Raw genomic sequence first — 22,515 nt, 5'->3', positions numbered from 1 at the left:
CCAAAATATAATACTACTAGTAAAAAAGCCCATTGTATAAAGGATACAATGGGCGCTAGCAGGCGGGGACCAGAGCGAGGGATGGAAGGCGACCTGAAAGAGGAGGCGGGCGGCGGCTCCCGGCGGACCCTCAGTGGGTTGGACTGCGGTTTGGGCGCGCTGGGCTGCGGCGTCTCCTCAGCGGCACCTCTACGGCTCCTGAAGGCTGCTCCTGGTCGGCTCCTGACGTGGCTCCTTCTCGGCGGGCCATAGCGCTGGCTGCGGCTAAGCGCAGCCTCGGCGGCGCGGTGAAGCATAGCCCCTCCGCCGCTTGCGGGCCGGGCACCGGTGTTCTCTCCGGGGCGGGCGGCGCCGGCGATCGCGGCACCGCTTCCTCGACTGATGGCGGCTCTTCGGCCGCCGTCGCCGTTCACATCTGAGCTGGGTTGGGAGTTTTTCGGCTGCTGGGTCGGGCGACTTGCCGGCGGTATTTCTGCGGTGGCGGGCGGGCAGGGAGCCCCCGGCAGCTGCGGTCCGCATCTGAGCTGGGTTGGGAGTTTTTCGGCTGCTGGGTTGGGCGACTTGCCGGCGGTATTTCTGCAGCGGCGGCCTAACGCAGCGAGAGGCGCTTTGCGCCTCTCGCCGCGTCAGGCTGCCGGGCAGGGAGCCCCCGGCAGCCGCGCTCCGCGCAACTGCCAGGGGCTCCCTCGGGCGGCGGCCTGACGTGGTGAGAGGCGCGAAGCGCCTCTCGCCGCATCAGGCCGGGAGCAACTGCGAGCCGCGCTGCGCGCGGTTCGCAGTTGCTGGGGCTGGGAATCAGAGGTCCCTCCGATTGTCTGTCATGAGGAAGGGCCCAATCCGGACCCTTCCTCATCCCGGACACATCCCGCCCCAGAACGCCTTACTCGTTTATTTAGTCCGTGGTGCCCGCGGCGCCACGGACGGTGTACAGATGGCAGAGTGGGACAGCCAGATTTCTTCAGCCCAGAAGAAAACTCATTGCTAGTGTGACTAAGTCACAGAAAGGATAAAAAATCCTGAGCCACCCTAATCATGTTTCTGTTTGGCTGAAGAACTGAGGTGAGTGCTGACAGGCAGAATTCTGCCTTGAATGAAGAAAGTCTAATTATCAGTACTCAACCCAGTCAAAATGGAAATTTGACTGACCCTCTCCTCAGTCATTTTCTGCTCAGCCGATGCTAACCAATCAGATTGCTTGGAGCAGCCTGTCACTCAAGGCTTTCTGGTTCTATGAAGAATTAACCCGTGACAGTCCTTTATTCTGTTTGTGTACCACTTCTAAGCCTCTAAAAAAGTAAATCCATCACAATATCCTTCAGTGGTGCACAGAGACCAACAACTCAAAAAGAAACTTAAGTGCAGCTAAGGGCCAGCAGTGCTTTGCATATCAAGATGCTCTACGAAGCTCAAGGTGGGTAACAGATCCATGGAGGAAAGAGGAGGAGATGTGCTTATTCTGCCTAGTAGGATACTTAAAGACATGGTGTCTTCTCGTTGAAAGGCAATTTGAAGAAACCCAATTTGGCAGTTGACAAGGATGGGCTATGTTCTGTTAATAATGGGCCTAGTGTATTCACTTGTCTATGTGCATATGCAATTCTACATATATCTGTAGTTATAGATTTTTCCTAGTGCCCTTTGTTTACACTGTTGTTATTATTTATTTAATTTATATACTTCCCTCCCATGCGGCTCAGGGCAGTATACTGTAAGACATGTTCCTGTAAGATAATACTCCTGATATGTAAACTTTCTAAAAGTATCACCTGTACAAGCCTTGTCATTGTGGTCCCCCCACGTCACTTCAGCATTTATCATTTTCCTGGTACTTTGTCAGGAGATCAAGAATTATCTGATGCCCAAATTATCGATATTTTTAAACAGAGCAAAATCTATAGATTGTGCCATTCTAATTTTCCAGTACAATTTAAGATGAAATCCTAGGGAAACTGTCAAGCTGTTAGTGTTACTTTCTATTTTAAAAGGGTTTTTTAAATGACATGTCCATACTAATATATCCCCAAAACAGGATTCTTTACATTGTTCCTTCTTGAAATAAAGGTTCGCTGATTTCAGAATGTGCAGGATGGTTGAATATGCCGTTCTTTCCTGCCAAAATATGACAGAGACACAGCAGGGTGGGAAGGAGGCTTAGCTTTTGAGTAATTCTCTAGTTCTGCTCTTGAAGTTCTCAGTTTTTATAGAGCAACTGATAACTTAGATAATGTTTTCATCCTTGGTCACAGAATGGTTACCAAGCCATGCCCTTGATTGCTGCATACAGCTAGTGAAAGGTTAAAGCAGCCAACATGGATGTAAATTAATCCAGGAGTAAACTTAAAAAGCTGAGGATAGATCATATTAATTTCTGCCTTGCATTTGGAGAGTTTGAGGGAAATGAAAGGATCCTTTTGCTTTGGGTGGGGTTTCTCTGTGCTCTCTGTCTAATGCAGGTTAAATACTAGAAGGAATAATGCTTCAGCTTCTCCTGATTCCATTTTATTTTATAGACTTTGTATACATACCCACAACCATTCTACAATTGTATTTATTTATTTACTAGGGGCAAAGCCCATTGTATCCAAGAATACAACAAGTGCTAGAGCTTGGCAGTGGGAAGAGGAAGGGGAGGAGTTGTCCAGTCTGTAAGGGCATGGGGTTGAATGTGTGTGTTGTGTGGGAGGTTGTGGTGGCATAGTGGCAAATGAGGGCTTGGGTGTAGAGATATGGGTGTCAAGAACCTGTGGTTTGGAATGTTCGTTGAGTGTGGGAGAACACTGGGAATTGTGGCATAGTTACAGATGAGCTTTCCAGAGCCATGTCTTCAAATATGTGAAAGGAAAATCAGACTGGAGACTCTTCTTAGGGGAAGATTACATGGCAACCAATTCCCCCCAGTTCTGCGTCATTTCCCTTCTTCTGGGAATTAGGCCACAGACACTGAAATGACCTTCTGCCCTAATACACATGGGGTAGACAAAGTACACAGGTGTCCACCCTGTTCCTTCTTCTGCATTTTTTCAGTGGTGATAAAATGTTATGTGCCCACATGCTTCTTTCATGGTTGCTCCTTAGAAGAACGGATGTTTGTACCCTGTTGTTTACTACCCCAAGGAGTCTAAAAGCAGTTTACAAACACCTTTTCCCTTTGTCTCCCCACAATAGTCAACCTGTGAGGGATGTGGGGCCTGAGAGAACTGGGAATGGGCCGCAGTGACCCAGTAGGCCTAAGGTGTCTCAAAGCATTTTCCAATCATCTTTCCTTCCTCTCCCTCTCACTATTTACAGTTTCAGGCTGTAAGTATTTATTTAGATCTTCCTGCACTTTCCAGACTCACAAGACTGATGCTGGTCTGCCTGTCTGCGCCCCAGAATACAAACAGTTGCTGGTAAGGGCTGGCCATAGCCCAGGAGGGACACGCCTACACCACTCCCTCCCAACTGCAGGCAAAAATGGCTTCTTTGAAGGCTGGACTGTGAGGCATTGTACGATTTTGAAGTCCCACCTCCAAACCTCCAGGAATATTTCCAACTCAGGGGTAGCTAACCTCCAGGTGGAGCCCCTAGGGTCCCCACCTCCTTCACCTCATCCACCAACTCTTGCCTGTTGGTCAGTGTTGGTTAGTGGAAGAAGGAACAGTACAGATAACTCAGTAGTTATAACCGGTAATAGTACAGTAATAACAATAGAACAATATGATAGAACTGTAGAACAATGGTGAGAACAATAATTCAAACAACAGCATACTAACGGCCCCATGGGTTGGTCATATTGGCGGTGATTTTCATGGGATGGAGGCTGGGGGAGGCATGGAAGGTGATTGGTTCTGGTTGACATCAACCAAATGCCTGGCAAAGGAGCTCCCTTTTGCAGGCCCTGCAGAATTTTTCAAGTTCCATTAGGGCTGCTAGAAATTCATTGTAGGCCCCCCAGTCCACGAAATACTGAACAAGCCACTGGTGAAGGGCGACAGTTCTCTGCCAGTAACCTGGGTGGACTCTGCATGATTCAGTTCCTGCCATCTCCACTGAATGCAATTTCCATTTTGATTTTGTCCAATTTAAATTTTCCCTCTGCAACAAGCATGATTGATCTGGAGTGACCCTAACTTTATTGCCCAATATCTTAGAGTTTTTTTAACCCTCAATAATTTTAAGAATCAGATTGAGAAACCATGAGGAACTCGCCTGCTTCGCATTTGATGCAGACTCTGTGGTAGAGAAGTCCTGATTGGCCAGGGCTGACTCCGTGGTAGAGAAGCCCTGATTGGTCAAGGCTGCCAAGCTTTTCTTAAAGAGGAAGCCCTAATGGCATACACCGTAATCAGATCAACTTTATCCTTTGCAGTCAGATATGGTGGAGCTCCGTTTGAGCAGTGAAAACATTTCCTGGAGCAGATTGTGGCTCTGATCACGAACTGTTGGTTGCCAAGTTGAAAGTCAGATTACGTAATATCAAGAAAAATGTACCTCCAAAGAAGTTTGATGTCATCAAGATTCTGCCATCATATGCGATAGAAGTGAAGAACAAATTTGAACTGCTTGATACTACTTAGAAGCTACCCGAGGACTTGTGGCATGAATTTCAGTCTAATATAGAAGCTGCTTTAGAACATACAAAAAGCAAGAAAGAAGATGCAATTGGTTAACATCTGACACCATCAAAATTGCTGAAAAACGAAGAGCAGCAAAAGCTGATGGCATGAGAGATGAATTCAGGAGGCTAAAAGCAGATTTTCAACGTGCTGCTAGACAAGATAAGGACACATATTGGGTGCAACTATGCAAGTGACTTGAAGAGGAGTGTACTAGGGGCCACACCAGAAGCCTCTTTGCTCAGGTGAAACAAGTTTGGAGCACCTTCACTGCTCATAAAGTAACCATCAAAGACAAGAATGGAAAAGACTTGACTGACCAAACCAACATCAAAGATTGATGGCGACAATATGCAGAAAAATTGTATGCAAACATCAAGGTGCCTCAGTCACCAGCCAAAAACACACAACATGAATTGGAACCGCCTATACTAGAAGAAGAAGTGATCTGGGCTCAGCAATAGCTCCCAAATAATAAGGCTCCTGGCACAGATAACAATCCAGTGGAACTACTAAGATCTGTTCCAGCAGCAGCAATCACAGCTAGGGTTGGGTGCTTCGGCGTCTGAAGCGGCCAGTCACTCCTGATGCAGCCAGTGCTGCACCACAGGGGGAGAGGGGAGGTGCAGGCATCAGCACGCCAGCGGGCACACTCACAGGCTCAGAGTTCTGTGTGTGCGCCCAGTGCAGTGCTGGCTCCATCAGAGCGACCGGGTGCTTCGGGCCCTGAAGCACCAAACACTAATCACAGCATTATGCCAAAAAGTCTGGGAAACTGGCACATGGCCAATAGACTGGAAAATATCTGTTTTTATCCCATTATTAAAGAAGTGATGCTTGCATCTGCTCAAACTATTGAATTATAGCCCTGATCTCCCACGCAAGTAAAATTTTATGAAGATCATCCAGAACCGTCTCAAATCAACCATTGATGCTCAGCTACCAGATGTCCAGGCTGGTTTTCAACATGGTCGCGGCACCCAAGACCACATTGCAACTTGCACTGGATTCTTGAAAAAACACACGAATATCAAAAGGCCATCTATCAGTGCTTTATTGTTTATTCGAAAGCATTTGACTGTGTTGATCACAAGAAACTATGGGATGCCTTACATTAGCGGTCCCCAACCTTTCTTTGGTCTAAAGCTCACTTACTTTGGACACATCATGTGATCAAACTCACTAGAAAAATCATTAATGCTCGGCATGATCAGCGGCAAAAGGAAACGTGGTTGCCAAAGGATCCAGTGGCTTGACACAATCAAAGCCGATATAGGGATGACCATGAATCAATTAAAAGAAGCAGTCAGACTGGGACGCATGGCGAAGACTTTCCTATAGAATCGCTGAGAGTCGGAAATGACTGAATGGATGACATCATCATCATCATACAACATTACACAGAAATCTTCGTGAAGTTCTTCACCCCTCAGTGTGAGTTACAATCACAGTATACATAACAAATATACTCTGAACAAATCTGTGGTTTAGCAAGGAAACACAGAACTGGAAGGGACACCAAGGTTTATTAAGTACACCCCCCTGCACAATGCAGGAAATTCACAGTTGTCCCCAGCCCCCTCTTCCAGTGACTCCTGATCTATGCCCGGGAGAAAGTAAAAAAGCCTCCAGGATCCCTCAGCTGATTTGTAGAAGAGACCTGTTTCAAATGCTTTTTTCAGGAGCTGGCAACCCTAGCAGGAGTTGAATGCTTTGTTGAATGCTTTGTTGAATGAAGTGTCCATAGTACCACATGAATTTCCTAGTCCTGTCATGGATGTGGCAGAGCCCTGGGCCCGTGAGCGGCCCATGTACATGCTCAGACTTGCAGGCCCAACTACAACTTGAGACCAAAAGGAGTCCCGTGACTCTGAGTGTCTCAGGGAAGCAGCGGGGGGGGGCGGGGACTGATGTCGCCAGGCCACAGGTGGTGAAGACAGTGGAGGTAAGACCCTCCATGGTCAATGCGGTGGGGAGCCACCCGGAGCCGGGGGAAGAAAGAGTGGGATGATGGAGAAGGCAGATGGAGGTGGAGCTGAGTCATGCGGTGAACCATGCGGCAGTGGGGCTTTGGAGGAAAGGGAACCGGGGGGGGGGAGAGACAGGGATAGGGATAGGGAGACAAGTCAGGCGGGAAATAGACTTACCTGGAGCAGACTGAAGAGACACAGTCGGGAAAGAGATTTGCCTGGAGCACACTGAAGAAATGCAGTGGAGAGGGGAAGCCAAGCCTCAGTGTGCCCATAGGGGGGGGGACATAACTCCCAGCCCCAAATCCCTCAGTGAGGGGCAAATGAGCCATGGGACGATGCCCAGAGACCTGAAAGACAAGAATACTTATCCACAGGAGCAACAGCAGAAACCAGTGACACCCTGGAGGAAGGGAACCTGGAGCAGGGAGTGGGCACAGCAGTTTAAGAAGAGGATGTGGGACATAGGTAGAGAGATAGGGTGTCTGTTGTGGGGAGAGGAAAGGGAAGGCGACTGTAAGCTGCTTTGAGCCTCCTTCGGGTAGGGAAAAGCGGCATATAAGAACCAACTTTTCTTCTTCATAAAAAGGCAGGAAAGGAGCACGAGGGGGTGGGTGTGACAGAGGTAGGAGAACGAGAGAAGTGCACAGCTGTAAAACCGCGGTAGAGAAAAAATAACTTTGTTGACAACTCAGCCTAAGAGCAGATTGAATTATTCTTTAAAGGGGCAAGCAAGATGGCAGAGGGCGGCAGATCCCAGGGGGCCTTGCTGCACAAGTACATTTAACTCATATTTACAAAGGCATTGAAGGTTGAGTAAGGCTTGACTGTTCCTCAGTGCTCAGTATAATTATAGCAGTTAACGGTGTCCTGTCAATTCTAGTCCAAGGTCCATTACCTGAGTAGGATTAGAGCTGCTTCTCAGCAGATGGCTCCTCTTTCCTTCCAGAGCTGCATTTGTAAACATTGTGACAGCCATGTTTTTTTGGAAACATTCGCGTCTGGCTTTTCAAATTAGAACATGAATGAAATGAACTTCAGGGATTTTCCAAAGAGAGAATTTGATCCATTGTGACAAACTGAGAAACTTTTACCAGAGTTTACAGAATACATTCTATATCATGATGTGCTTTCGAAGTGACCAATGCTCTAGATGGGCAAGACATGTTTTTATGTAGCAGAAAAACAAAACAGGGATCCAGTAGCACCTTAAAGACTAATGAAGTTGATTCCAGCTGAGCTTTTATGAGTCTCAGCATGCCTCATCAGATGCATGTAGTGTATGTCCATTCCATCCAGCTAATATGTGTATATTTGCAGCAGAAAAATTTGAGTGCGGAGATGTTACAAAGAGAGGCCAGTTTCATACACTGTTTTAAATGAGACCAGCCTTATAACACCTTTCTACTCCTCCTCCCATTGGGTATATAAATGTATCAGCCTAACGGATGTGTGAAACGGGCGCTGAATCGTGAAAACTGATGCTGACATAAATGTTGTTAGTCTTTAAGGTGTCACTAGAGGCCTATTTTATTTTGATTCCCTAGAAAACACATCTCATAGTCACATCATTAATTGTCAACATATTTCCTGTATCACCTAAATTTTTGCATCTTCCTCACAACTGGATGATAACTGGATGAAGAATTGCAAGCTGTAAGAAGCTGTCCTAAAGATAAGCTATAAGTTCCAGTTGTTTTGGACGGAAACCACATTAAGAGTTAGTTGCCAATATATATATTAGCTAGGCAGTTTTGGCAGAATCTGTTCTTCATATATCAAGGTGTTAGCTTTATAATAAAAAGCCTTAAACTATAGGAGCTTGCTGTTAGCCACTTAGTGCAGCCTTCTGCTCAAATATCAACAGAGACGTTATGTGGAAAAGGAGATTTGTTCCATGCTTTGGAAGTTGTCAGAATCATCTGGTTTCTGCCATGATTGTAACAATTTGCTCTGAACATCTCTGTAACCATTTTGCTCATTCAGTCTGGCTGTTAGATTTAGGCGCTCACCTCAAGGTCACTGCTTGCTGCCCAGTTACCTCTTTTGGCGAGGTTCCCAGACTCTGCACTTGGGCCTCTTGATATTATGACTTGCTTGTTTCTGAAAAAGTAATGGTTGTGGAAGGGTGGGAAAACTAAGGGAATAAATGTGCTGGTTTGAATTGTAAGCGCCAGAATAGTCTATGAACGTCCTGAGAGAACAGCTTGAATAAACAACCATCTTGAAATACAGTTGTGTCTTATTTACAAGTCTGAAATCTTGACAGAAGTCCTCGTACAATAGGTCTAACAAACCCTGCACATTTTTCTGAGGTAATGAAAACTATTTTTAGGCAGGTTTGCATCACTGTCAAGGTTTGCATCACTGACTGAAAAGAGGAAAAAACACCTTTTGGGGGATGAAATTATGAGCAGCTAGCCTGTATGCGTGATTCGGACCTCCCACCCTTTTCTTGCCTTTTGCTGATACAAGGTAGAAAGGCTAGAAGTATTGTTGTTGCCCCTGAGGGCTATCATTCTATACAGCTACAGGTTTGGCTTTAACCTTTTAAAGAAAACACCAAGATCTTATGGCACTATGTCAGCTGCTGCTTTGGAAAAGGGATGAGTAGCATCAGCCACTTCGTTCTTAGTAACTGTCAGCTTTGCTGATTGAACTTGGGCTACTCTACTAACCTATCTCACAGGGTTGTTGTAAGAATAAACAAATGCTGTTTTTATTGCCTTTTCTTGTAGCCTGAGAGATTGCCAAGGAACAAACAAGGATTAAACTGGGGGTCTCCAGTGTGGTGTCTGTGGATGCCATGCTGCCCACTGATACCTTTCCTGTTACTAAGTGTTATTAGACAGAAGGTGGGGTCAGGTGGGGATTTTGCCAAGCAAGGCTTCTGACTGGACATTGTAGATCTCGTTGGCTATGTGGGTTTTGAAATAAATGTTGTGTTGGCAGCTGATGCCACCACAGCCCAAGAATCATCATTAAAAGTCAGTTGTGGCAGTCATTTTGTGGCTGCTCCACTCTCAGCCATCACACTATGCCAGAATTCCAAAAGTACCACAAGCTCAAAAGGGATAAGGACCCCTAAATTAATCCAAGATTATCAGGATGTCTATGTCTGTAAATCATGCAAAACTATAGATAAATGCACTGCTAAAAATAAACTTCAAACTTTTTCAGATTCTGATCTGATGAACCCTAATACTTTTCATTGTTGGTGTGGTGGACAACATTTAGGCAGTGACACAAATAGGGGTTAGTTTAATTCATCTGTGGTTTTGTGTGGTATCTGAGTAGAACCACTAAATTGATACATACATAGCAATTAACTAAAAATATCATTGGTATTTCTACTATGCATATGAATTTTTTCCCTGTCTTGATCTTTGGGGAGGGGGAATCCCAATTCTCAGTTCCCTTTCGGTTTCTATTATTTGAAGATAACTTTAGTGAGCTGGAAAGTGTCTGTTAAAAGGAAATAGTTCATCTGAAACAAATTCTCTTGCTTTTGTCTCCAAGTGAACTGCGCTGTGAAAGGACATGAACATACCCAGCCTGAAAGGTTTTGCAATAAGAGATAAGACGCAAGCTGATGGGTAACTAGACACTTCTCTTTAGAACAGCAAATATTCACAATATGAAAAGGCTGTTGGCTAAGAAACAACAAGTAAAACAAGTATTTGAGTTGAAAAAAGGATTCTCTATAGATCGCTAAATATTTCATGCAAGTTGTCTCTCTTAAGAGAGGCTATAGAAAGTGAATTTTGATGTATGGAGACTGGTGGATACTCAGCTGACTGAAATGCTTGCATGTGGGATGGGAAGAAAAAATCTCTAGCACTGAATATACAGGGAAGCTCAGTTGAAAACACTCAATTGAAACCCTCATTTTATTTTACACTGTTCATGCTGATGGCTGCATGAAAATACTGAGTTAAATACTGAGCTTTCACAATGCAAATTAAACAGAAGGGTACTGGGTTCGATCATAACTAATTTGTTATAAATGCATTACTGTCCTTTCTCCCCTCTGCCTCTCATGTGTGGCACTTGATGGGAATGGCTAAACCAAGCTCTGATGCCTGTTCTGCATGGGGAATTCTGCCTGGATTGGTGTTCATCTGGCTGCGGGGCAAATCCCCTCTTCCAGATGACGTTGGCAGTAGCACAGGCCTGGCCCAGTGCCAGCCTGATTCAGGCCCTCTGTTGCCTTGCGGCAAGAGAATGTGGATATTTCTCAGTTCCCTTCTGTGCACGGCCGCCATCGGGGCCTATGTTGGGTCAGGCACATCTGGCATGGAAGAGTCGCGTCGTTCAGGCCCGTCTCTTCTCCCCACCTTGGGCTGACTATGGTGTCTCGGAAGGGATACAAAATACCCTAAGCAGCTCTGCAGCACTGTGCAGCACCACCAAGCCACCTGGGGCATTTTTGTTTGTTTGTTTGTTTAGGAACCTGGTAACAGGAAAGGAAAAAAAGCCTCTGCTGCTCCCATGTGGCAGAACCTTTCTGCCTGGGCTGCCTTGTTTGGAGGCACTAGTCTGGGGTGGCCCAGGTCTGACAGGGAAAATCTTCCCCCATCTGGACCTAGGAAGAGCCGGGGCAACTGGCCACAGCTCAAACACCTGACGGCAGCCCAGCAGGGGTGCCACCATGCAGAAAAGGTATAAGTGGGACACTCATAGAACATTCCAAGTTCAATCTCTGGCCACCTGAGGTTTTCAAAAAATCCAGTTGTTGATATGAAAGACCTGTACCTGAGACTCTGGAGAGCCACTGCCAGTCAAAGTAGAAATGCTTATCTTGATAGACTCATGGTGTCTGATTCGATATAAGGCAGCTTCATGTATCATATGACAAGAAGAGTGTGGGAAGCTCACAGACTGTGCATGATGCCAACAAACCTCTGTTTAATTGAATTAGTTAATTGAGTTAATTAAATTTAATTAGTTTGCCCTAAGTTTGAATGCAGCCCCAGTTCAATCTTCATCTGAACATGTACTTTCAGTCTCCTGCCACTGTACTGACATAATACTAGAACTGTGCGTGTGTGTGTGGGGGGGGGGAAGCATATTGCATTTTCTAAAGAGATTTATTCCTGAAGAGATTTTTCAACACGTATCAAATTTTTAACAACATACCAAAATTGCAATAGAAAAACAATACACGTGTCTTCACACATGTCACTGTGTTGTATAGGTCACAGCATCAGACTGGGATCTGGGAGAATCATTTTCAAATCCCTACTCAGTCATGGAAGCCTTACTTACCTTTATTAGAGAGAAAGGAAGGAAGATGATCTATCTATCTATCTATCTATCTATCTATCTATCTATCTATCTATCTATCTATCTATCTATCTATCTATCTATCTATCTAGGCAGGCAGGCAGGCAGGCAGGCAGGCAGGCAGGCAGGCAGGCAGGCAGGCAGGCAGGCAGGCAGGCAGGCAGGAGATGAGATGTCTGGCCAAGCTGCACAGGACTGGCTTTCCCCCTCTCTTAGTGGAAGAGACAGGGGTGGGTTCAGGTCCCACTTCCTCCCAGGCCATTTTTCCCTCATAACTTGCCCTTGGATGTAATATGGCATATTAAAACTGGGGAGACCAAGGTCCAAATCTCTAGCTGTCTATGAAGCTTGCTAGGTAATCTTGCAACAATCATACTGTTTCCTATCCCATCAGCTTTTTCCTGTGGTGATAAAATGTAAAGGGCTGAAACATGGATGCTGTTCTAAGATTCTCTGGGCAAGAGAACAGAAGCATAGATATATCAACAAATGTTCACTGAATGCTGTGTTTTTGATCTTCTTCACCCACCGTTTCCTTATTACCCTCCCATTCATCTCTGACACCCATGTAATTTGGTTAACTTTTGCCAGCCAGAGCATGAGCTGGTAGGAGTGGCAATAACAGGCAAGGCTATCAAAGGTATGATTTCATTCATTCATTCCTGGATTTTTATCCTGCCCTATTAAAATTCTGTCTAATTAATGCCCCCCCTTTGCATCCCAGCCACTATAGTTTACCTGCCCAATGTCTATGGGATGGGGAACAGTTCAACTGATAAGAAGAACCTGGAGCACTGTGTGCTAAGTTTGCAAACTCCAGGCTTGGAAATACTTGGAGATTTTGGGGGTGGAGCCTGAGAAGGATGGGATTGAAGATGGAAGGTACTTCAGTGGCATGTAACGCCATATAATTTCACTTTCCAACATGGCCATTTTCTCCAGGTGACCTGACCTCTGTCTTCTGCAGACCAGTTGTAATCCCCGAAGATCTCCAGCCACCCCTTGGAAGTTGCCAAATCTACTGTGTGCCCCCTTAATATATTGTGTCTTCTTCTGTTTGCTGTGTAGTATGTTAACAGTAGAATTCTAGTGTGGTTCAACAGTTCATTTGTAATCTTCCACTTCATGTATGATCTGAGAGAAGCTGCTATTCAGTTTTTAAAAACTGGAACAATGATTTTCTTTCTGTTTCTTTTTGGAGTTTCCCACAAAGGCCATGTGGTATAGTCAATGAGACCTTGGAAGCTAAGCATGGAAGAGAGACCACCAAGGAAGACTCCGCCCAGGAAGGCCGCACAAAGCACCTCTGCTTCTCTTTTGCCTTAAAACGCCTTGATGCACTTGTCTTAAGTCAACTGCAACTTGACAACACTGTATATTTTACACCCGCCCAAAATGCTAACATTCAGATGAGCGGAGCTTGCTAAAGAAACCAGGGTAAAGTAACTAAAACAAAACTTACAGAAATGTTGAACTGTATTAATTAACTACACCATAAAAATTGATTTGAATAGTTGAACAGGGCCACTAAAATTCAGCCACCTGCTGGGCCAAGTCCTATAGTATTTTCCATTTTGCAAAGATAGAAATCACCCTGTAATCCACTTAGAGTTGCAAGTGCCCAGGTGGAGGCTAGAGATCTCTGAAATTAGAACTGATCTCCAGGCCACAGTTCACCTGGAGAAAATGGCTGGTTTGGAAGGTGCTCTGCGGCATCATAACCCATTCCTTTCCCAAACCCCACTCTCCCCAGGTTCCATCCCCAAAATTCCCAGGCATTTCCCAACCTGGAACTGGCAAGCCTAAAGCATCTGCATGCATGCATATTCCTAGACATATTGTCCATGAGTCCCAAACACATCTCTCTAAACATATCCCCCAGATAAAAAAAAAATCCTCAGTTCTGAAATCAATATGATGAGCTGCTATGAGCAAACAGGTCCCAATTCCTCTCTATGGAGTTCATGTTAATCATCTTACTGTCATGTGGAGAGTGAAATTGTTAGCTGCACATTATCTCAGTGTGCTTAGCTACCGTGTGAGAATTACATACTGCATCTCCTCAAACTAAGGCCTCAATTAGGTTAGAACCTTCTTTTCCAATGTTTAGTTTTCTGTCTTTAGGAATATCATTCAGTCATCTGAAGGTAGAACAGTCCACATACAGGTTTATAACCCCATCTGCTGTTTGTGAGAATAAAGACATCCTTTCGCATCTAGAAAATTGTTTCATGAATCCAAGGATCCAGATTCTGGCTTTACAGAAAAATCAATACTGGACAGTCAGCTAGATGACATTATTAAGGAGCTATACATCATGCAGGAAGCTCCAAGGTCTGCTTTCAAGGGCCTGTGTGTACTCTACCTCACAGTAGGTTGACTGCTTATTTGCTGAGTGGTCCATGATATCAGTGGGGCAAATCCATGTCTGTTAATAGACTGGACATATGTCCTATCATAATTTCCTGTTGTATGACTTGGTTGTTCATACAGTATGAAAATGGCCAGCTTACTATCATATAAAATGAAAAGCTGTTAAGGGTTCTCTTTGAATCCTTAGGGACAAATAATTTTTAAGGTAAGGCACTCAGCTGAAAAGTGATACTGATCTTCAATTCAGGGGCTGTGGTCCACATCTAAGTTGTGTCCTAACTATTAGTAATAATAGAGAGGAGAAAGGAAGATCATGTGTCATATATACTATAATAAAAAAATAAAACCTTTTCACACCAGAGACTTAATTTGTCATGAGGTTAGTAGTGGGGTCACTGGTACAAAAAAGCTGAAGACCTCACTAAGCATTTGACCAGTTGTATGTTTTGGAGGCTGCTTGGCCCTGTGCATTCCAGCTTTTTGCTCTGTTGGAAACTCAAGGTCCCTTGTTATATGTACTTAGGTCACAGATTCCTCCAGTTGTGCATTTATGATTTAGTGAGCTGCAAAGAGCCTGAAAGAGAGGCTGTTCTTATTGTTTAACAGCTATTGGATTAAGCTCAAAGTTTCTACATCAAAAAAAAAAGGAATACAATTGTGCAGAAAGGCTATGAATAACAATGCTAGGTACAGTGCTTTAAATTTATTGATAGATTTTTTCCCTGTGATATATCTATTCTTTTTGATGTTAGCTATAACATACATTATATTGATCTGTCTCCCCCGTGACCCACTGAAGCTTATAAGGACATGTTGGTGGTGTATCTATTGAAATGTTGCTTATATTCCATCTAACTTACTTTTGCTCTATTAATTCATCCCTGTACAAAAATTAATATTTCTTGTGGGGGGATGGGATAAGAGCAACCTAGTAAATGAACAATATTTTCCACAGTACCTGTTAAGAAATATTCCAGTTATTTTTCCCCAAAGTTAATGTTTACCTTTTGTACTTGTAATGTTCCCCCTTTTAAATCAGTGTTGTTTATTGATAACTTTTAATAATCCTGTGTAAATGCTGTATGATCATCACTTGCACTGAGCTGAAACAATAATACCGTACACACCAATACCATTCCGAACCCAATAAATATAATGAAATATTTATGCAGATGCCATATTTTTGGCATTTTGCACAACATTGCTAACATCCAGGGGCATTTCCCACGGCTTAAAAATAGCACAATGGTTGCTGATTGAAAACGCTACTAATTTGCCATAACGCACGACGTCGTCAACGATCTGCAACAATCCTGAAACCGACCCGCCAAAAGCGCTTCGTTGTAGCGCTTTTAGGGGAATCCAGAAAACTGGATTCACCCTCCGGATAGCGATACACTCCTGCAACCAATCTGCAACAGTAGCGCTAAAGACCTGTGCGTTACCATTGTTGCGGGTTCTTCAAAGTCCCTCCTCCCGAGCCTGTCCTCCAAACTTCCGGCGAACTGTTCGCCATTTTTTTTTTCTCCGAGCGAGCGGGGATCTACGAGGCAACGGGACAGCGACTGGCTTTCAAGCACGATCACTTTCGGAAATTCTGCCCGGACACCACAAGAGTTTTTCACAAGCACAGTGGCACACACCGTCACGTTCCCAAAATTTGCCCAAAGCTTAAAACCCCGTCTACCATCGGCCAGTCCTAGCGGAGTCAACGTACAGGGAGCATTTTAAAAAATTTTCCTCTGAGCGTGCCAACGAACATTCGCCGCTCGCAGTCTCCTGCTTAGCTTACAGGGGTTCAATAGACATGATTCGTGGTGATATCATGAGGGGCGGCTTATGTGTAGTGGGTCTTTGTGTGGTTCCCGGTGCGTGCTTGTGCTTGGGTGCGGACAACCCCTTCCATTGGCGGCTAGACCTCCGGCAAGCGGAGTTGCCGTCCCCCGTTCATTTTAAAAAATTTTCCTCTGAGCGTGCCAACGAACGGTCGCCGCTCGCAGTCTCCTGCTTAGCTTACAGGGGTTCAGTAGACATGATTCGAGGTGATATCATGAGGGGCGGCTTATGTGTAGTGGGTCTTTGTGTGGTTCCCGGTGCGTGCTTGTGCTTGGGTGCGGACAACCCCTTCCATTGGCAGCTAGACCTCCGGCAAGCGGAGTCGCCGTCCCCCGATCATTTTAAAAAACATTCCTCTGAGCGTGCCAACGAACGTACGCCAGTAACATGTCATGTTTGGTTGATTTATGCTGTGGCTGGTGAATATTATTGGGGAACTGCCGAGTACTGCCGCACTTGCTCTCGGTTGAACACCGGCATGCGTTTGTGTAATGGCGGACATTTTCCTAAAATGGCTCCCGCTGCATGTTCAAACTGCTCTTCTCTCGTGTAAACGAATCAGCGCATGCGTTAAGTCAAACAACAAGGGCGCCAATCTGGCCATTAGGAGCAGATCCTGTTCCCGCGCGAGGAGTTTTGAACGTGACATGTGACCTAATGTGGCCAATGCGCGTGTCCCCTACTGCCCTCTACCAATCAGGAGCCGGCTAGTCCCTTTGTCTTTGTGTGCGGGAAGGTATATGATCCGTTGCACCCTGCACCTTCCACCACCATTTTGCTCAGCTACCAGCGAAAGCAACATGGAATCGTCTTCTCAAGCCTCGTCCGTCCCTGCAACCGGCCGTGGCCCAACTTGGAGGGACGCGGAGATCAGGGACCTGATCGGGATTTTCTCGGAGGAGAAAATCCAGGACGCGTTCCAGTCCTCCCACAGGAATAGGGAGGTATTCGAACAAGTGGCCATTAAGATGCGCGCCCTGGGCCACAACAGGACCGGCCTTGAATGCCGGTCGAAGACCAAGACAATGAGGGCAGAGTATATGCGTGCCGTGAACCATAATAAGGGTTCCGGCAACGAGAAGGTTACCTGCCCCTACTTCGAGGAGCAGCGCCAGCTGTACGGAGACGGGGAAGGATCCGGCAGGCCGAAGCGCGTCGGCCGGAGCCTTAAGGTGGTTCGGAAGCCGGCTGCCCCGGTCGAGGAACCACCCGCTGAGGAGGATCCCGGCGAGGGCACCTCGTCCGGCTTTCGCCCTCCACCCCCCGTCCAGCAACGAGCCGCGGAATCGGTAACGCTGGACCTCATCGCCATCGTTCCTGGGGAGCCAGAGGAGGCTCCTGAGCAAACGCCCCTTGCCTCCGGTAAGTGATTTTCTTTTTATTTTATATTTCCTTTTGAGCAAATGTGTGTTCTGACGTTTGGGCATCGTTTTCTCGTCAGTTCGTTGCAACGCATAAGATGGTAGGCTGTGGAGTGCTTGCTGTGTTTACTATTTGAAACGGTTTTAATTTTATAATTTAATTTTAATTTTTAAAAGATTTTAAAAGATGGTAGGCTGTGGAGTGCTTGCTGTGTTTACTATTTGAAACGGTTTTAATTTTATAATTTAATTTTAATTTTTAAAAGATTTTAAAAGATGGTAGGCTGTGGAGTGCTTGCTGTGTTTACTATTTGAAACGGTTTTGATTTTATAATTTAATTTTAATTTTTAAAAGATTTAATAAGATGGTTGGCTGTGGAGTGCTTGATGTGGTTAGTATTTGAAACGGTCATGTTTAACCAACAGCCCCAAAATATTTGCTGCATGCCTCGCCCATAGGCCTTCTGCAGTACTTTGGCTCACTACTTTGGGAGCTTGCTTTGTGGTTCATGGTGTATGCTTGCTCATTTTTCACTATTTTCTGCTCTTGTCCACAGAGACACAGTTGCCAGGGACGGGGCCCCTCGAGTCTCCAGCAGCACCTGACGTGGATAGTGATTCGGGGGCATCAACTAACATTGGTAAGTATTAGTAAAAATAGGGGGGGGGCTGTTTTAACTGCTTTGTGCTTTTCTGTTTGTGCAGGGCAGCAGCACTGCTAAGAGAAAGAAGAGAGTCCCTCTGCGTTGCTGGTGTAGGCTTTGAAGCTGGCTTTGCCACCCTTTGGTCCTAGATCTGTTTTTTTTCCTTTTTTTGCAGATTTCATACCCGGAACACAGGAGGAGGAACAGCCTGGGGTGCTTGGACCTCCTGCACGGCGCAGGCGGATACAGATTCAAGATGGTGAGCGTGCATGACCTGTTCCTTTCGAGCCATAGCTGCAGGACAATGTCGCTAGGCACTAACCATGTGCTCCCTTTTAATTGTTGAGAGTCCTGCTGTGAAAGTAGGCAAAAGTAAAAGCACACCATGGGCAAACAAACAATAGCCATGTGCTCGCCGGGGACTGTTTAAATTCTTGGCAGGAAAACACGGGGACAAAAAAGAACACCATGTCCACCATGGTGTGTTTTGACTTTATTGATGTTACTAACAGTTTTGTTTCTCATTTTTTGCCAACAGAGGTTCTTTCAGATGAGGAGGAGGAACCACCCCTGGCTCCAGGCAGCCCACCACCTAGAGGTGCGCTCCCAGCAGAGGAGAGGCTTACGAGGGAACGCGGCAGGCTGAGGCGCGTCTCCGTCTTGACAAGCGTGGGAGAGAGGCTCCTTGAGCACTGCTATGAGGAGTCACGGCGTGCCGCTGCCGCTGACCAAGCCATGCTCACACTCGTTGCCCAGGAGGGGAGAAAATTGAGGGCAGTCCTTAGAGAGACAAACCAAATCCTACGCGAAGGCGTGGAGGAGGTGCGACTGATAAGGAGAGTCATGGAGAGGGCTGTAGTGGTCATGGAAAGGGCCTACCCTCCACAAATCGCCCCCGCCCCCCCACCACCACCCCCACCACCACCCACACCACCACCCACACCAACACCACCACTTCCAGCACCCACCCCACCGACTCCCTCTCAGAATGCCTCCACCCAAACACGAAGGAGGACTATTCTCGGAAAGAGAAAAATAAAACCAGCAGACAAGTACTCCCCCTCCTAGTTTTGCCCACTTTTTCTATTTCATGTTATCTGTGTTTTGTTGTTTGTTGAATAAAGTTTATATTTTTGACTCTGTCTCTGTGTACCCTACTGTAGAATCTGCAAGGCCGAAAGCGGCCTCTCTAGTGATTGTGTATATTGTGGTACTGCTGTGTGGGTTGGAGGTTGGAGGGGTGTTAGTTCAAGGAGTTTTAGGAGTGTGGTGTGGGGTTAAATATGTGCGAGTTTAAGAAGTCACACTGGAGTCTTGTTATAAAATTTGCAATAACATTTTATTTAAAAAAACATTTTAACAGGGGAAAAACATTAGGGAATGAAACTTGGAGCCCCACCAGCACCACCACCCCCCACCCCCCTGGAAAACCTATTTTTTTTAACAAAAGTATACATTTAACAGGGGAAAAACATTAGGGAATGAAACTTGGAGCCCCCCCCCCAACCCCTACCCCAAAACACAAACAGGAAACAAAACTCAGGTCCCACTGCTCCCCTGCCCAGCCCCTTCCATCTCCCTCACTCTCCTGCTCAACCTTCCCACGGACCCCCGGACTTTGCGGCGGAAGAGGTCCTCATCCTCCTTCTTCTTAACTGTGTGGGGAGGGAGAAAAAGTACACATTAGTGCCACACATATTTTCTAATTTCTTTAGTTTACATGCATACACTTTTAAGTGGCCTTAGCCACAGTGTGAGAAGAGTTGGGCAGTGGGGAACATAACCTACGTTCTTCCGCCTCCCTCTGTTGCCTTTGCTGCTCAATCTCCCCTTTCAGCTCTGCCACTTGAGCTTCCAGGGAAGTAACTCTGGCCTCCATCGCACGCAGCCTTGCCTCCACAGTTTCAGCTATAGAAATCAAACAAAGAATTTGATCACACTCCAAAAGGAAGCATCACATCAGGCTCCCATATGGCTCCATGGGGGTACACACACATGGGTCTCCCTCACAGACATAAAACTCTCACCTGCAGCCTGTCCCGAGGTGGAAGGTCCCTCTTCCTCCCCCTCCTCACGCTCAGGTGCTGTTGCCAGCTTGGATGGTGATTGTGTGGCTGGGCAAAGAAAAAGACAAATCATAAGTAAAAGCACACAAAACAGAGATGAAACACAGCTGGTGGACACACCACAGTTAGAGTCTAAGCGCATAACCAAAGTGGTTCTACAGTACTGGAGGGCTAAGTCAGAGGGGGTTGACAGCATCTAAATACTTTCTCGAATTTCATTGGGGACAGTAGGGGAAAGAGGCAGCTAGTCATTCCATGCATGTTTAAGGGCAAAACACCAAAGTGGTTCTACAGTACTGGAGGGCTAAGTCAGAGGGGGTTGACAGCATCTAAATACTTTCTCGAATTTCATTGGGGACAGTAGGGGAAAGAGGCAGCTAGTCATTCCATGCATGTTTAAGGGCAAAACACAACGAGGGCAGCACTCACCCATATGCCTCCTCATGTCCAGGGGGGGCTTCCCAGCCTTCTCCCATATTTTTACCATCTGGTCGTGGAAGACCGTCCTCCCACTTGGCTGCGGGATCCCCCCCCCACTGTTCCAGACTGTTTAGGAAGTCCAGCTTAAGGCGCTTGAATTTTGTCCGGACCTGCTCCCAGGTCCGGACGTAGCCCCTCTCCCTCAGCTTCGAAGCCAACACCAGGTAAGCACCCTTGGTGTGGCAGTGGGTGCTGGCCATAAGGCGGCCAACACTTTTCGATTGGAGCACAAGCTCCAGAAGTGCCTCAGCCTCGGCGCGCTGCCAGAAGGAGCCCTTCCGTGGCTTCGGCATCTTCGGAATGACGGTTAGGGAACGAACGTGCGTTGCTCCGATAGCCCACCCCGTTTTTTAAATGTATCAAAGCTGCCCACCAATAAAATTATTCATTGGAACATAAGTGGATTGATCCTCCGGTTTGACAGGGGTCGCCAATACTTCCTGGCTACCCGCCTCCCCGAACTTTCCCCATTCAGCGCTTCCGTATTGTGTTTGTCAATTTCAGTTGGGAGTTAGCAGTTAGGGCTGTCAAAGTGCTTTTGGACCAGAGAATCCCCGTTTTTTTGCTGGCAAAGTACACAAACCGCACAAGACAAGGTTAAACAAATAACACAAAACTTTATTCACCAACAAGAGAGTGGGAAAAACAATTAAACACGCCTCCTGTTTCTGTAGATGTGGGTGGCTATGGCGTCCCGAACCTTGCACCCCTCTGCATAGATTCTTCTTCTCCTTGCTTCAGGGATGTCTTGTGTGTCCTCAAGGACAACAGGATCAGGTTCATCCACAGGGAAGGGGATGTTATGTCCCTTGTCCTCGCATATGTTGTGCAAAATGACACACGCGATGATCAGCGGAGTCACATTGTCTATATGCACGTGTAGTCGGGACATCAGGCAACGGAACCGGGACTTCAAACGTCCAAAGGCACGCTCCACTACATTCCTTGCCCGGGAGTGAGTGAGGTTGTAGTGGCTATGCACGTCTGTCCTTGGCCGCTTGTAGGGAGTCATGAGCCAGCGTCGTATTGGGTAGGCTCCGTCCCCGAGCACCAACGGCGGCACACGCACGCCCTCAATGGTGGCGGTGGGGTTTCCTGGAACAAAGACCCCTTCGTCCATGGCTTTCCTGAGGTTGGATTCCCTGAAAACAAGGGCATCATGCCTCCTGCCACTCCACCCCACCTCGGCATCGATAAACCGGCCGGAGAAGTCCACTGTTCCTTGCAGGAGAACAGAGCAAAAGTCCTTCCTGTTCCCGTACTCTTTTATGCTTCCCCCGGGGGCACGGATAGGGATGTGGCTTCCATCGACGGCCGCAAAACAATGCGGGAATCCAAGCCTGGCAAACCCGTCCATACTCTGGAATAAGGGAAAGAAAAGAATATAAGCCATTGCATGTCAGCGTGGGGTCTATCGCGTCTTCGTTGCTGACCTGTCAAACAAGAAAAAAAATTTAAAGGGCAAAGGGGATAGAATGACACTCACCGCTCCAAGCCGGTCTCCGAGGCACACGACTTTGCTGAACAATTCCGCCTCCATGGCGAGGCAGAACTCCTTAAGGATATCGCCAACCGTAGTGACTCCGAGTCCGAATTGCTGGGCTACTGTCCGGAAGTACTGCGGGGTGGCCAAGTACCACAATGCGGCAGCCACCCTTTTTTCCACTGGCACGGGGCGCCGCATGCCAGTGACTTGCCTCTCCATGCGTCCACGTAGAGCCTCCACGAGTTCAAAAAATGTCCCCCTCGACATCCTGAAGTTGGCAATCCAGTGGTCATCATCCCAGCGAGTCCACACAAAATTCTCCCACCAGTCAGAGGATCGTTCGTCCACCCAGAACTGTCTGGGGAACCGGACCTCTGCCAGAGCTTGCCAGCGTTTCTTGGCCGCCATGGTTACCCTT

General features: G+C 46.5%; 2 protein-coding genes across 3 annotated transcripts; one reads left to right on the top strand and one right to left on the bottom strand.

The window, feature by feature from the left end:
- Positions 1 to 745: 745 nt before the first annotated feature.
- LOC143837934 (uncharacterized) lies at positions 746 to 19,216 on the top strand. Of its 2 annotated transcripts, XM_077338459.1 has the most exons (5): positions 746 to 10,161; positions 13,053 to 17,422; positions 17,979 to 18,062; positions 18,241 to 18,324; positions 18,604 to 19,216. In XM_077338459.1, the coding sequence occupies exons 2-5, from the start codon at positions 16,801 to 16,803 to the stop codon at positions 19,131 to 19,133; spliced, it is 1,320 nt and encodes a 439-aa protein (XP_077194574.1). In that variant the 5' UTR covers positions 746 to 10,161; positions 13,053 to 16,800; the 3' UTR covers positions 19,134 to 19,216. The 2 variants fall into 2 exon arrangements, with proteins under 2 accessions (XP_077194574.1, XP_077194573.1); XM_077338458.1 differs by having other exon boundaries at positions 746 to 17,422.
- Positions 19,217 to 19,604: 388 nt separating this feature from the next.
- Positions 19,605 to 20,379, bottom strand: LOC143838880 (uncharacterized). Its single transcript, XM_077340789.1, has 3 exons — positions 20,093 to 20,379; positions 19,854 to 19,973; positions 19,605 to 19,720 (listed from the first exon to the last, which is right to left on the bottom strand). The coding sequence occupies exons 1-3, from the start codon at positions 20,325 to 20,327 to the stop codon at positions 19,605 to 19,607; spliced, it is 471 nt and encodes a 156-aa protein (XP_077196904.1). The 5' UTR covers positions 20,328 to 20,379.
- Positions 20,380 to 22,515: the final 2,136 nt, after the last annotated feature.

Source organism: Paroedura picta, chromosome 5 (assembly GCF_049243985.1).
Source record: "Paroedura picta isolate Pp20150507F chromosome 5, Ppicta_v3.0, whole genome shotgun sequence".
In the NCBI taxonomy this organism is placed as follows: Eukaryota; Metazoa; Chordata; class Lepidosauria; order Squamata; family Gekkonidae; genus Paroedura; species Paroedura picta.
The sequence above is the reverse complement of the archived record's forward strand: the minus strand, read 5'-3'. Positions and strand labels throughout refer to the sequence as shown.